Source organism: Littorina saxatilis, linkage group LG4 (genome assembly GCF_037325665.1).
Source record: "Littorina saxatilis isolate snail1 linkage group LG4, US_GU_Lsax_2.0, whole genome shotgun sequence".
NCBI classification, from domain to species: domain Eukaryota; kingdom Metazoa; phylum Mollusca; class Gastropoda; order Littorinimorpha; family Littorinidae; genus Littorina; species Littorina saxatilis.
Genome location: NC_090248.1, coordinates 10,676,192 through 10,691,501, shown reverse-complemented (window position 1 = coordinate 10,691,501; position 15,310 = coordinate 10,676,192). Strand labels below are relative to the sequence as shown.

The 15,310-nt window shown below is 39.5% G+C and overlaps 1 protein-coding gene across 2 annotated transcripts in view; it reads left to right on the top strand.

The window, feature by feature from the left end:
• Nucleotides 1-3,617: 3,617 nt before the first annotated feature.
• Nucleotides 3,618-15,310, top strand: part of LOC138963942 (uncharacterized) — a 180,010-nt gene continuing 168,317 nt past the window's right edge. Inside the window, exons 1-5 of one of the 2 annotated variants that reach the window (XM_070335799.1) lie at nt 3,618-3,751; nt 5,680-5,774; nt 6,497-6,563; nt 7,789-7,900; nt 8,839-9,005. In XM_070335799.1, coding sequence (XP_070191900.1) covers nt 5,714-5,774; nt 6,497-6,563; nt 7,789-7,900; nt 8,839-8,904 — 306 coding nt within the window. In that variant the 5' untranslated portion in view covers nt 3,618-3,751; nt 5,680-5,713 and the 3' untranslated portion in view covers nt 8,905-9,005. Of the gene's footprint in view, nt 3,752-5,679; nt 5,775-6,496; nt 6,564-7,788; nt 7,901-8,838; nt 9,006-15,310 lie in introns of those variants that run through there. The other variant, XM_070335798.1, reaches the window with a different exon arrangement.

The window sequence follows — 15,310 nt, the reverse complement described above, 5'->3', positions numbered from 1 at the left end:
TTCTGTCTAACTTTCTGAGCTTGTTTTTGATCCAAACATATCATATCTATGTTTTTGAAATCACTGGGAACCAACCAAAAATAAGATGAAATATTTTTTTAAATCGATTTTGTTAATCTAATTTTAATCACAATTTTCATAGTTTTAATTTTCAGAGCTTGTTTTTAATCCAAATATAACACATTTATATGTTTTCGGAATCAGCAAATAATGAAGAATAAGATGACATTATTTTTTGATCGTTTTTAACAACAAATAACAACAGTATGGTTTTTTGAAGGGTCGAACCATTAGTTCAGCGATCCGGCAAATAGACGATTTAGTGTCGTATGTAAACGAATATAATAAACCTGGGTTCCTTGTAGCACTGGACTATAAAACTGCATTCGACACGATTTCCAAAGAGTATATTGTGTATGCATTTAAACGATTTAATTTTGGTGCCGTCTTTGTAAGATGGGTAGAGATTCTATTGTATAAATCGGAAAGTTGTATCAATTTTATGGGCTGGTTATCGGAATGTATTGAATTGAACGCAGGTATCAGACAGGGCTGTTCTTTTTCACCGATGGCCTTCATCCTTGCATTAGAATTGTTGGCCTTGAAAATTCGAAATGATGGTTCAATTAAGGGTCTGCCTCTGCCGAAAGAAACTAATGATAATTATGATATGTTCTTTAAGATATTATTATATGCTGATGATGTGACCCTATTTCTGAACGATATGGATGAGTTAAAAAACGCACTAACCCTTGTTACCTATTTTTCCAAATTCTCTGGTTTGGCAATGAATAGACAAAAAACTGAAATCATGGCCTTGGGCAGTAATAAATATGGTAATGAAAATGAGTGCGGGTTAAGGTGGACTGCAAAAGTGAAGATTTTGGGAATTTATTTCAGTAGCTCCTCATCGGTCTCTGAGATTGAAGAAAACTGGACAAGCCGTATTGAAAATATACGACGCAACATTGTAAAATGGTTTAAACGAAATTGTAGTATCATGGGGAAAATATGCATAGTGAAATCTCTTTTGTTATCGCAGATTATTTATCCGTTGCAAGCACTGGTAATACCCGAAAAGGTATTGACTGAGATAAATACTATGTTTTACAGATTTATTTGGAAAAAACGATTTTCAAACACTAAGGCATTTGAGAAAGTTTAAAGAAAAGTGATGTGTCAAGAGTTTCCTGATGGGGGTTTAAAAATGATTGATGTCATTGATATGCAGTCCTCTTGTTTGTTGTCCTGGGCGGCAAATTTATTGAACGAAAAGCAGGAAAGATGGAAACAGATACCGATACATATGTTTTCGAAGCTTGGTGAAAGGTTGTGTTGCTTCCAATCTAACACCACGGTAAAACATTTTAAAGGATTGGGATTAATTAAAAATGTATTTTGGAAACAAGTTTTAATTTGTTGGTTGAAAAATAAGGACATGATTCAGAGAGCAGTAGGTGGAGAAATGTTATTAAGTGATACGTGTTTATGGAACAGCAGTGATATAATCTATTGCGGCCAAACCCTGTTTTTTAGCGACTGGATTAAAGCAGGCGTTTGTCGAGTAAAGGATGTATATGTTGGTAATGAGATTTTGCCCTTTAATATTATGCAGCAGAAGGTTGGATGTAAGCCCACAAGATTCTTTGAATATAGGGTGATTTGTACAGCAGTTAAAGCAGCAACACTACGCTCTGCAAATGGAAATGTATGTGGATTCAACGATTTAAAGAACCTGAGTAAGCCTTGTCAATTTCGCAAATTAATTATAAAGGAAAAATATGTGGAGCCGGTTGCAGTTAAATGTTGGGAACATAAATTTGATTTCAGGCCGGGAAAAGAGCAATAGTTAATGGTAAACAAAGTAACCACTGAAACAAGATTGCGAATGTTGCAATGGAAAATATTGCACAATATTTACCCCACAAATATTTTATTGTATAAAATAGGCATTTCCGTGAGCAATTGCTGTACTTACTGTGAGAACAAAATTGATTATATTGAACATTTTTTTTACTTTTGCCCGAAAATTATGTCCATTTGGAAATGCGTTGAGGATAAAGTGAATTGTAAATATAATATGATTATTAAAATTACCGTAAAGGAAGTTTTTTTGGGCGTATTTGAAAATTCACAAAGTTCCAAGGCACTAATAAGTTATGTGAATTATTTGATTGTGATAGCCAAAATGTGTGTTGGTATTTATAGATATGGCTCCCCTCTGGATATTGTATGCATTTTTGAGAGGGAATTGTTATATAGAAAAGTTGTTTAAAATACATTTAGATATAGTAATGTTAATGATATAGTAAAAACATTACTATAAAAAGCACACACACACACACAAAAAAGAAAAAAAAGATAAATGAAGAAGGATGCTCCCCGCCAACAACAACAAAAGAAGGGCAAAAAAGAAAGGGTTGAAGCAGCCTGCATGAAACTGAGATCTAAAAAAAAAAAAAAAAAAAAAAAAATTTTAATTACAATTTTCAGATTTTTAATGACCAAACTCATTAATTATTTGTAAGCCTCCAAGCTGAAATGCAATACCAAAGTCCGGCCTTTGTCGAAGATAGTTTAAATAAAATTTCAATCAATTTAGTTAAAAACAAAATGAGGGCGTGACAGTGCTGCCTTAACTTTCACAAACAGTCGGATGTGACGTCATCAAATACAATTATCATAAAAAAGAAAAAAATGGACTGAGGATATTATACCCAGGATATCTCATGTGAAGTTTCATAATAATCGGTCTAGTAGTTTCCTCGGAAACGCTCTACACATACACACACACACACACACACACACACACGTACACCACGACCCTCGTCTCGATTCCCCATCCATGTTAAAACATTTAGTCATAACTTGACTAAATGTAAAAAGGACCAAAACAAATTTAAAAAAAGTCGTGTTGAGTGAAATTACTACATTTAGTCAACCTGTCGTAACCACAGAATGAAGTTAACGCAATCCGTTTCCCCGAGGCCTCAAGCCATAAAGGTGTGACCGTGCCTCCTCAACTTTCACAAAAAGCCGGATATGACGTCATCAAAGAAAGTTATTAAAAAAAATGTCTGGGGATACCATACTCAGGAACTCTCATGTAAAGTTTTATGAAGATCGGTCCAGTAGTTTTCTATTAATCGCTACACACTCACACACACACACACACACACTCACACACACACACACACACACACACACACACACACACACACACACACACACACACACACACACACACACACACACACACATACAACACGACCCTCGTCTCGATTCTCCGTCTCTGTTAAAACATTTAGTCAAAACTTGACTAAATGTAAAAACTAGATAACTATAACACGATTTGGTTCAACGGAAGGTCAGGCTTAGCTCTGGCACATTACCACAGCACAAGGGTGACAGCTGCTCAGACAGCTAAGATACCATTAATATTAATTTTTTTCAAGTTAATTCTTTGAGTTATTGTGAACTTATGATCTGACATTAAAAATTAAAAAGACATTTGAATGTCTTTTCGTGGAAATGTGTGCAGAGAAAAAGAATCATCATTTGTGTGTTGTTATCAGCATCTGGTGTTCTAAGATGAGATATTTGACAAGCTTTGCTTAAGCCGCAGAGATTCGCCAGCCTAATCCCGGTTTTTCAAACGGCAGCTGTACTGAAATAAGCAAAAGGTATAAACTAGGAACTATTCTAAGAGACTGTGATACAATCCAAATATTCTACTCCTTGGAATATACAGGTATGGTGTTGTGTGATTCAAATATGGTTCAATACTTGTTTGTTTTGCTTTTGTTTGTTGGTTTGTTTTTGCTTTTTTTTAAACACTAATTTTCCTTAACTTAATTGCGACAAGGTAGTCTGATGTGTCTTTATTCAGTTGTTGATTGTTTATATTTCATTTATAATGAGAGAGTGAGAGAGTACGGCAAAACAGAGACAGAGAGAGAGATAGAGATAAAGAGAGGCAGATATAATTATAGAGCAAATTAGTTTTCCTTTTTTATGCTCACGGTCATTGAAAACGCCACACAAAATATCGATGAATTCACGTAAAACGTTTTTACATCAGGAAATTACTACGTTAACATGTTATTCAATTTGTCATTGCAAACTGACTTGCAACATATGCTAAGAATAAATTCGCATTATTAATGCTCGCTTTACCTTTGTAATCATTCAATGTTTATTACTATACGTTTTCTAACCACGCCCCCCCCCCCCCCCCCCCCCGCGGGTTAGGGGGAAGAATTTACCCGATGCTCCCCAGCGTAAGAGGCGACTAACAGATTCTGTTTCTCCTTTTACCCTTGTTAAGTGTTTCTTGTATAGAATATAGTCAATTTTTGTAAAGATTTTAGTCAAGCAGTATGTAAGAAATGTTAAGTCCTTTGTACTGGAAACTTGCATTCTCCCAGTAAGGTAATATATTGTACTACGTTGCAAGCCCCTGGAGCAAAGTTTTGATTAGTGCTTTTGTGAACAAGAAACAATTGACAAGTGGCTCTATCCCATCTCCCCCTTTCCCCGTCGCGATATAACCTTCGTGGTTGAAAACGACGTTAAACACCAAATAAAGAAAGAATAAAGAAAGTTTTCTAAAATGTATGGACGCTCGCCATTGTGAGATCGACAATACAACTGTGACATTAAGCAAAGCTACTGTTCAGTTTCTGTTCATTTATCTTTGTATTTGTCAGTCCACTTCAAAGATCAGTAGGTCGACGTATTTGTGAATAATGCGTTGTGTCTTTGATCAAACGCTCCACCAAATAAGAATTTAAAAAAAAGACAAGAAATGTATGATATCGGAACGTTATGGGGCGGGGAGTGTAGCTCAGTCGGTAGCGCGCTGCATTTGTATCCAGTTGGCCGCTGTCAGCGTGAGTTCGTCCCCACGTTCGGCGAGAGATTTATTTCTCAGAGTCAACTTTGTGTGCAGACTCTCCTCGGTGTCCGAACACCCCCGTGCGTACACGCAAGCACAAGACCAAGTGCGCACGAAAAAGATCCTGTAATCCATGTCAGAGTTCGGTGGGTTGTAGAAACACGAAAATACCCAGCATGCTTCCCCCGAAAGCGGCGTATGGCTGCCTAAATGGCGGGGTAAAAACGGTTATACACGTAAAATTCCACTCGTGCAAAAAACACGTAGTGTACGTGGGAGTTTCAGCCCACGAACGCAGAAGAAGAAGAAGAAACGTTATATTTATGACAAAACAAAACGTTACGTTCACTGATCTTCGACCCAGCGGTCTTTTAAGTGAACAGACAGACAAACACTTATATTAGGCCAAAAAAAATAAAAATAGTCTGTTTACGGTAACCCGACCAACCCTATTTTTTTCGCGCGACCCTAGACTTTTTTTTGGCATTTGGTGAAAAAAAGAAAAAAAAAATCTTTTGGTTTTTTTTGCAAAATAACGTAAAAATATGGTTTTTTTGGAAAAAAAACAACAAAAAAAATCCCGACCTACCGACCCTATTTTTTGGGCCTATGTTACCGTAAACAGACCTATTTTTTTTGGCCTTACAGAAAATAAACTTAAATGACAAATGATTCAGAAGCTCGCTCGGAAGACAACAGAGAGACCATGATTAACTATTTTGTTGATTTCTGCTCCAATAAAAACAACTGTATTGTTTTGTTTTGTGTTTTTATCCTGAAAGCTTCTTGCCAATAGACAAAAGTGGGGCCCTCACCATGTCGAAGCAGTTCCTAGTGTTTGGTGGAATTCTCATCATGATGTGCATCGTCTTTGCAGGTATGGCATCAAAAAGAAGGTTGGTTATGTTAATCGGTCATATTTATGTCATAGCTTAATCAAGAATTTCGTATGTATAAAGAGAAACAATATCGATAAAAGAAAGCAAGACTCTTTTTGACCCTGTAGCAGCTGTTTTGAAGTAGAATTTCTTTCCTCAAAAGCCAAACAAATTTCCAAAAGACGTATGTTATAATGTAGTATAGTAAACATTCTGTCACTTCTTCTGCATAGTGTCTCCCAAGGAAGTGACACAGAATTTCGAGAACGAAGTTTGTCTTAGTGATTTCAACATATCAGCAGTAGATTTGAAAAGTAATCGTAAGGTCACCGCCAGGGTGTGCATGTATCGGTATCGTATATAATTAACAATGCATTAAAGGCACGTTCCTTTCTATGCAAGGAATCGTACGCACTACAATGTTTTCATGTTCATATTGATATTTATCACTCTACATTTTTCAGAGCCACCAGCTGAGCTTGAGAAAAGAGAAACGCACCACAAACTTGTTCATATTCATATTGATATTTATCACTCTACATTTTTCAGAGCCACTATAGCTGAGCTTGAGAAAAGAGAAACGCACCACACACTTGTTCATATTCATATTGATATTTATCACTCTACATTTTTCAGAGCCACTAACTAAGCCTGAGAAAAGAGAAACGCACCACACAATTTGTCATGTTCATATTGATATTTATCACTCTACATTTTTCAGAGCCACTACCAGAGCCTGAGAAACGAGAAACGCATCTCAGAAAAAGCCCGAACCACGATCTGCGCGGGTAAGTAGTTTGCTCAGTCCGACTATTGGGGAATTTGTATCCAGAGAAACTAGAGATCTTCTAGGGACCGGATGAGTTTATGTACTAATTAATGATTTCTCAAATCCAAAAACAAAGAAACTGCCAACGTTCCAAAATTCAAAATAAAAAAACAAGAAATGTAGGTTGTTGGAACGTTTGTTATTGACAAAACAATCAATCAATCAATCAATATGAAACTTATACAGCGCGTATTCCGTGGGTACAGTTCTAAGCGCTTGTCGAAGAGTTGTTAACACAGGACTAACAAAGAAACTAACATCTACAGACGGACACGCACCCTACCACACACTAGCAAACCCTGATAAACATACAACAAACAAATGTTTAACAACAATGTACACATTAATAGCTAGGTCCAAACAAAATAATATTAAGCACGAAAACACCTCTCACAGAGCACAGCACAAGAATGTCTTTTGGGGCACAACACATCACGTCGAACATGAAAGTCGCAGCCAGCTACGGGAAGAACTGAGTCTTCAACCTACTTTTGAACGCGTCAAGAGAGGGGCTCTGGCGAAGCTCAAGCGGCAGGGAGTTCCAGACAATACGTTACAGTCACAACGGTCTTTAAAGTGCACAGCCAAACAAAGAGTAACAAGAACTCAGCTTGATCGAATGTTTCGGTCGCTTGTTGGGAAAGTCCCAAGCGAATGAATATATATTTGTGAATGTATTGTTTTGTCAATAACAAACGTTCCAACAACCTACCTTTCTTGGTTTTTGATAATGATTGCTCAGTAGGCGGTAGAACATTTCAATTTGCTTTAGGGTTTAGTTCGGCTGAGGGGCATGTCACACAACAGCATAACTGATAACTAGTATAGATGCTCTAACTTTATTCTTTTGGCAAGAAAATGAACGTTCTGTGTGTGTGTTTGTGTGTGTGTCTGTGTGTGTGCATGCGTGTATGCGTGCGTGTGTCAGTGTGTGTGTGTGTGTGTGTGTGTGCGTGCGTGCATGCTTGTGTGCGTGCATAAGTGCGTTTATGTGTACGTGTGTGTGTGTGTGTATGTATGTGTGCGTGCGTGCGTGCGTGTGTCAGTGTGTATGTGTGTGTAAGTGTGAATTCGTGCGCATGAGTGTGTGTGTGTGTGTGTGTGTGTGTGTGTGTGTGTGTGTGTGTGTGTGTGTGTGTGTGTGTGTAAGCTTGTTGATGGTTGTTACGCATCCTATGCTCCAGGTTTCTGGCTTTGGTGAGGAACAGACGCGCCGAGGGGGACTGTGGGGACACGAATGATCAGTGCACGTTTGAACAGGACAACTGTTGCACCGGTTTATATTGCAAGAGCTCGGTGAGTCTTCACGATAATAACGATGTTCACCTGAATGAATGGTCGGAAAGAAAAGCAAAATACCAACGCTCACACACACACGAACGCATACATGCACGCACGCACGCACACACACAAACTCACACTGACGCACACACACATTCACACACACACACACACACACACACACACGCACACAAACGCAAACACACTCACGCGCACACACACGCACACAAACGCAAACACACTCACGTGCACGCACACAGACACACATACACTCACGCGCACGCACGCATTCGCACACACACACACACACACACACACATACACACACACACACACACAAACGCGCACCAGGTAGCACAGCGTCACGCTCATAAGAAGAATACCTATCTCAGTGTTAGGTATTTCCGTAGTAAAAGTACAGGGGAAGCTCCTGGAAGGATATCTATTATGTGTTAGAGAGTACAAACTCTCAGCCCAACGGAAACCATTGTCACGGTAACGTAAGCAAAACTGCCGATCTCGTTTCTTGAGTTAGGCACTTTTTTATGATACCGGAAGACTTGTTTTAATAATGTGACGGTATGCAAAAGCTCTCTGTGGGTTGTTATGCAGTTTTGCTAAATGAACATCTTGCTGTCAGCTCTTTATCTCACGTTCATACCGTGGTAACAGCTCCAGATAGGCAATTTGCAAGAGCGCGGGCCTAACCCTGTCCCACCCCCGTCTCACCACGTAAAAGACCTCGGTACGGCCATTCTGCCATCAGTGCAGGAGGCTGATTACACCTAAACATGCACGCACTGGGGTAGCGCTACTCTCGTTGCTGCTAGCTTTCCATTACTTGGGAGGGAGCGACCCGAATTTCCCATTTATGGGATCATAGAGTGAATGAAATGAAATGTAAAAAAAAAAATCAAATGTATGTAATTGCCCACATGATTATTTATTTTCAGATGTGGTCTGCTTTCTGTACTGCTCTTAAACAAGAGATAATGGGAGACTCGGCAGAAACTGCCTGAGATATCTTCCTGATATATCACATATCTATCAGCAGAGAAGGAAAAATGCCGCTTGCAATTAGCGCTATAAAAACACTCTGAAATATAATCACGGAAACACTCACGATGCTTCTTGTTTGTATGTGTGCGTGTGTGTGTGTGTGTGTGTGTGTGTGTGTGTGTGTGTGTGTGTGTGTGTGTGTGTGTGTGTGTGTGTGTGAATATATATATATTCTTTCTTTCTTTGGTGTTTAACGTCGTTTTCAACCATTCAAGGTTATATCGCGACGGGGAAAGGGGGGGGGGGGGGGAGATGGGATAGGGGAAAGGGGGGAGATGGGATAGAGCCACTTGTTAATTGTTTCTTGGTCACAAAAGATATCTATATATATATACGACTTGTGTCTGTCTGTCTGTCTGTCTGTCTGTGTGTGTGTGTGTGTGTGTGTGTCTGTCTGTGAGTTCGCGATGCACGGCCAAAGTTCTCGATGGATCTGCTTCAAATTTGGTGGGCATATTCAGGTAGACCCGGGACAGGACACAACCTGGTCGATATTTCAACACGTGCTCTCAGCGCGCAGCGCTGAACCGATTTTGGTTCCACCTCAGCTATTTTGGTTCCACCTCAGCTACCCGGGCCCCCATACCGACACACCAAAGCCAAAGTTCTCGGTGGATCTTTTTCAAATTTGGACACCGTATTCAGCTACACCCCGGACACAATATCATCGATGAGATATTTCAACACGTGCTCTCAGCGCGCAGCGCAGAACCGATTTTGGTTTTTGTGTTCATTTCACCATTATAAGTAACTCTTCCTTATCTTCTCATCTTCTCCAGGTTTTCAGCGTTTACCTCCCTTCCTTCGTATCAGGTGCACTATAGTATGAGTAGTGCGTCTTCGGATATTCCCGGTGTTCTGTTACTATTTTTAGAAGGTCACCGCAGTGTCCAGAACGTAAATTGAACCCGTAAATTATCCTCACTGTAAAAGTGCAAAGGTCGAATCAATTTATAGCCACGCGAAAAATACACTGTCATCTATCTCTCTATATATACGGCTTCTCTGTGTTTGTGTGGGTGTGTGTGTGTGTGTGTCTCTCTCTATGTGAGCAACACCTGGGGATTGTTCAGTTCTGTTTGTGATGTGGTCTGGCGGCTTTTGTGAATTTGTATGTACTGGCCTTCCTTTGAGAAGCCATAACAGTTCAAAAGGGCTTACAGATAAGCTATAAATTGCTCAATCCTGTTTGAGTGGAGTTCGCCTCCAAAGGTGATTAACACGGTTACATTCGTCGACAAGGATGGGACTCGATATGGTCAGGAATGGCATTATGGCCACTGAATCAATTTCGTGCTGTTCCCATTCCACGAATCTGGGAGGGACCTAAGCTTGGCGGGTCCATTGTTCGGACCCGGCGAAGCCGGCGTACGGCTCTAAGTACTTCTTCCCGGCGAAGCCGGCTACCCGACGAAGCGGGTATTCATTCTAGTATATATATATATTTTTTACTCAAATCCTGCCTACCACAAACAAAACGTATCATTACGATAGACTTTGAAACTGCGGTCACAGATAAAAATAAAAAAAATAAAACCACACACACAAAAACACCCACCTTGTCAAAACACAGAACGTTTGTTAAACCGTGATTTGTAAAAATGTGATTTGTAAAATGTTTTACAAATTGCGTAAATACGCCCGATATTTTCTTGTCATCTCTAAAGTCAAGGGATCAATAAGTTTTGTTTTTGGCTTTTTTCATTACTTTATTGTCCCATCGCTGGGAAATTTGGGTCGCTTCCTCCCAGTGGAAAGCAAGCAACAACAGAGTCGCGCTAACCCAAAGTCAAAGGATCTATTAGATTTTTTGGATTTTTTTCTCATAACTTTATTGTCTCATAGCTGGGAAATTCGGGTCGCTTCCTCCCATTGAAAAGCTATCGGCAACAGAGTCGCGCTACCCCAAAGTCAAGGGATCTATTAGATTTTTCCCCCATTTTTTATATTTAGTCAAGTTTTGACTAAATATTTTAACATCGAGGGGGAATCGAAACGAGGGTATGGTGTATGTGTGTCTGTGTGTGTGTGTGTGTAGAGCGATTCAGACTAAACTACTGGACCGATCTTTATGAAATTTGACATGAGAGTTCCTGGGTATGATATCCCCGAACGTTTTTTTCATTTTTTTGATAAATGTCTTTGATGACGTCATATCCGGCTTTTCGTGAAAGTTGAGGCGGCACTGTCACGCCCTCATTTTTCAACCAAATTGGTTGAAATTTTGGTCAAGTAATCTTCGACGAAGCCCGGGGTTCGGTATTGCATTTCAGCGTGGTGGCTTAAAAATTAATGAATGACTTTGGTCATTAAAAATCTGAAAATTGTAAAAAAAAATAAAAATTTATAAAACGATCCAAATTTACGTTTATCTTATTCTCCATCATTTGCTGATTCCAAAAACATATAAATATGTTATATTCGGATTAAAAACAAGCTCTGAAAATTAAATATATAAAAATTATTATCAAAATTTTTTTTTCGAAATAGTTTTAAAAACACTTTCATCTTATTCCTTGTCGGTTCCTGATTCCAAAAACATATAGATATGATATGTTTGGATTAAAAACACGCTCAGAAAGTTAAAACGAAGAGAGGTACAGAAAAGCGTGCTATGCAGCATAGCGTAACCACTACCCCGCTCTTCTTGTCAATTTCACTGCCTATGCCGTGAGCGGTGGACCACGAGTATACGGTCTTGCTGCGTTGCATTGCGTTCAGTTTCATTCTGTGAGTTCGACAGCTACTTGACTAAATATTGTATTTTCGCCTTACGCGACTTGTTTCCCATTACTTTATTCTTTCATGGCTTCGAAATTCGAGTCGTTTCCTCACAGTGGAAAGCTAGCAGCAACAGACTGAGTCGCGCTACCCCAACGTCAAAGGATCTAATAGATTTGTTTCCTTTTTATATTTAGTCAAGTTTTGACTAAATATTTTAACATCGAGGGGGAATCGAAACGAGGGTCGTGGTGTATGTGCGTGTGTCTGTGTGTCTGTGTGTCTGTGTGTCTGTGTGTGTGTGTGTGTGTGTGTAGAGCGATTCAGACTAAACTACTGGACCGATCTTTATGAAATTTGACATGAGAGTTCCTGGGTATGAAGTCCCCGAACGTTTTTTTCATTTTTTTGATAAATGTCTTTGATGACGTCATATCCGGCTTTTCGTGAAAGTTGAGGCGGCACTGTCACGCCCTCATTTTTCAACCAAATTGGTTGAAATTTTGGTCAAGTAATCTTCGACGAAGCCCGGACTTCGGTATTGCATTTCAGCTTGGTGGCTTAAAAATTAATTAATGACTTTGGTCATTAAAAATCGGAAAATTGTAAAAAAAAATAAAAATTTATAAAACGATCCAAATTTACGTTTATCTTATTCTCCATCATTTGCTGATTCCAAAAACATATAAATATGTTATATTCGGATTAAAAACAAGCTCTGAAAATTAAATATATAAAAATTATTATCAAAATTAAATTGTCCAAATGAATTTAAAAACACTTTCATCTTATTCCTTGTCGGTTCCTGATTCCAAAAACATATAGATATGATATGTTTCGATTAAAAACACGCTCAGAAAGTTAAAACAAAGAGAGGTACAGAAAAGCGTGCTATCCTTCTTAGCGCAACTACTACCCCGCTACGAGTATACGGTCTTGCTGAAAAATGGCGTTGCGTTCAGTTTCATTCTGTGAGTTCGACAGCTACTTGACTAAATATTGTATTTTCGCTTTACGCGACTTGTTTTCCATTACTTTATTTGTCCCATCGCTGGGAAATTCGGGTCGCTTCCTCCCAGTGGAAAGCTAGCAGCAACAGAGTCGCGCTACCGCACAGTCAATGCATCTATTAGATTTGTTTCATTGGCTCACGTAAGTGTAGCCTATGCGATCGTAACTTTGTCTGTCTGTGCGTGCGTGCGTGCGTGCGTCTGTGCGTGTGTATGTCTGTGGTAGAAACTCTAACATTTGAAGACGTCACATTACATTGACGTCACATTATGACGTAAGAGGGTTAGACGTCACGCGAAGGAAGTACTGACAGTCTCGGTCATTATTATTTTGAGCGCGCCGAGACTAGTTGGCAGTCGTGTCCTTGTAAGTAGGCTACATGCAGACAGACAGATCTAGATCTAGTGTCTCGCTTTCTTGCACAGTTTCACCTATGCTCTTTCTGTGTGTGTGTGTGTGTGTGTGTGTGTGTGTGTGTGTGTGTGTGTGTGTGTGTGTGTGTGTGTGTGTGTGTGTGTGTGACGGAGTGATTGAGTTTGTGTTACCGTTTGTCGATGTGAGCCTTGATGGCTTCGCCTCTTCATTTTGTTAATGACTTTATAGTCCCATCGCTGGGAAATTCGGATTTGTTTTCTTTGTTATGCTAAAAATCGTAATATTTTATCTATCGCGCCCAAACCACCACCCCACAACCCATCATAGTGGCTCTAAACAATAAATATTTATAATAATAAAAGGCATTTATCCCATGACCTGCCTCTCTGTCTCTGTTAGCTGAGGAGGTGATTATTCTGGATAATCCATCACAACCATATGGATAATCCATCACAACCGATTTCACCTGTCATTGGTCATTGTCTTTGATCTCCGAGTACAACTGAATAATTTATAAAGGTCATCTGCATATTTATCGTTAACTGGGGACTTCTTTCTTCAGCTAAACTATTCTGCGGTATAAAAGTCAAACTCACGTTTAGCTAACGATCTACATACATTTTAACATTGAAGAAATAAAGAAAACAACAAAGAATACACATAATCTGCTTGGGTGAAAAGAGCTGAGTGAAGATGAGAGAGAGAGAGAGAGAGAGAGAGAGAGAGAGAGAGAGAGAGAGAGAGAGAGAGGGAAAGAGCGATAGAGACAGACAGTGAATGAGTGATTCAAGGCGCACAACTCTAGTACTCTTCATAGGCAACCACTTAGATCAATACCGACAACAAAATCCTGAGCGACGAAATAAGAAATAAACTAAAACAGTATGCTTACAGTTTTGTTCATTTGCTATCGCTTTTAGAACATTGATTGCTAAATCTGGTTCAACAGAACAAGGATGTCCTGTCCCATCTGTCGTCTGGTGCAGATCTATCGTCTGCTACAGACTGAAAAAGTTTACCAACAACATGGAAATTGCCACTTACAAAGTTAGAGATACGGTTAAAATAAAAGGTGGTGAAGAAGGTCGGATCTTGCGTGTGTTATTTTTCAATTTTAAAGTAAACAACGGTCGTTCAGGTCATGCATGCAGATAGATTTACAATTTTTGACCTACATTGAAAAAACAAGAGGCGAAGCCATCAAGGCTCACGTAAGAAATCGACAAACAGTAACACAAACTCAATCACTCATTCACACACACACACACACACACACACACACACACACACACACACACACACACACACACACACACACACACACACACACACACACACACACACAGAAAGAGCATAGGTGAAACTGTGCAAGAAAGCGAGACACTAGATCTAGATCTGTCTGTCTGCATGTAGCCTACTTACAAGGACACGACTGCCAACTAGTCTCGGCGCGCTCAAAATAATAATGACCGAGACTGTCAGTACTTCCTTCGCGTGACGTCTAACCCTCTTACGTCATAATGTGACGTCAATGTAATGTGACGTCTTCAAATGGTAGAGTTTCTACCACAGACATACACACGCACAGACGCACGCACGCACGCACAGACAGACAAAGTTACGATCGCATAGGCTACACTTACGTGAGCCAACCAGCAGACTAAAACTATAGATCTACTGCACGACAGTAGCGGTAACTCGGGCAAGACTGAACGACAGACATCAAAGTAAGGCTCAGCTAAAATTAATGACGATTGAACAAGTAAGTAATCCAAATTTGAACATTGAAGCACAACAGCTCGAATAAGCACAAATTCAGCAATCATCCTCATCGCTTGTAAAATCACACACGCAGTCTTTTTGGCGAATGCCACGGACAACCGACTTGTCACTTGACGGTCACCGACTGAAACCGGCCGGTAACTGCACAGTATCAAATTTCATTTCAACACTCTAGAAATAACTGTTATTCGTTTTCTTAAGCAGTATAGATGACTGAATACAAAAGCAGACGTTTTATGGTGCGTTTACCAAAAAGACAAAAGGGGACTCGTTTCGCACATGGATTTGATGACACGATTTGCGGTCGCTAAAGGTTTGGCCAGCAGAAAACCGGCACTTGCCAAGTTTGTGTCAAAAAGTGTTTATTTTTAATTTTTAATGAAAACGTCGGAGTAATGGGATAAAAAGCTTACACACCTCGTCCTGAATATCGTGCATATTTTCCCTCAGAATGTGTAACCTATATGTATTACTTTG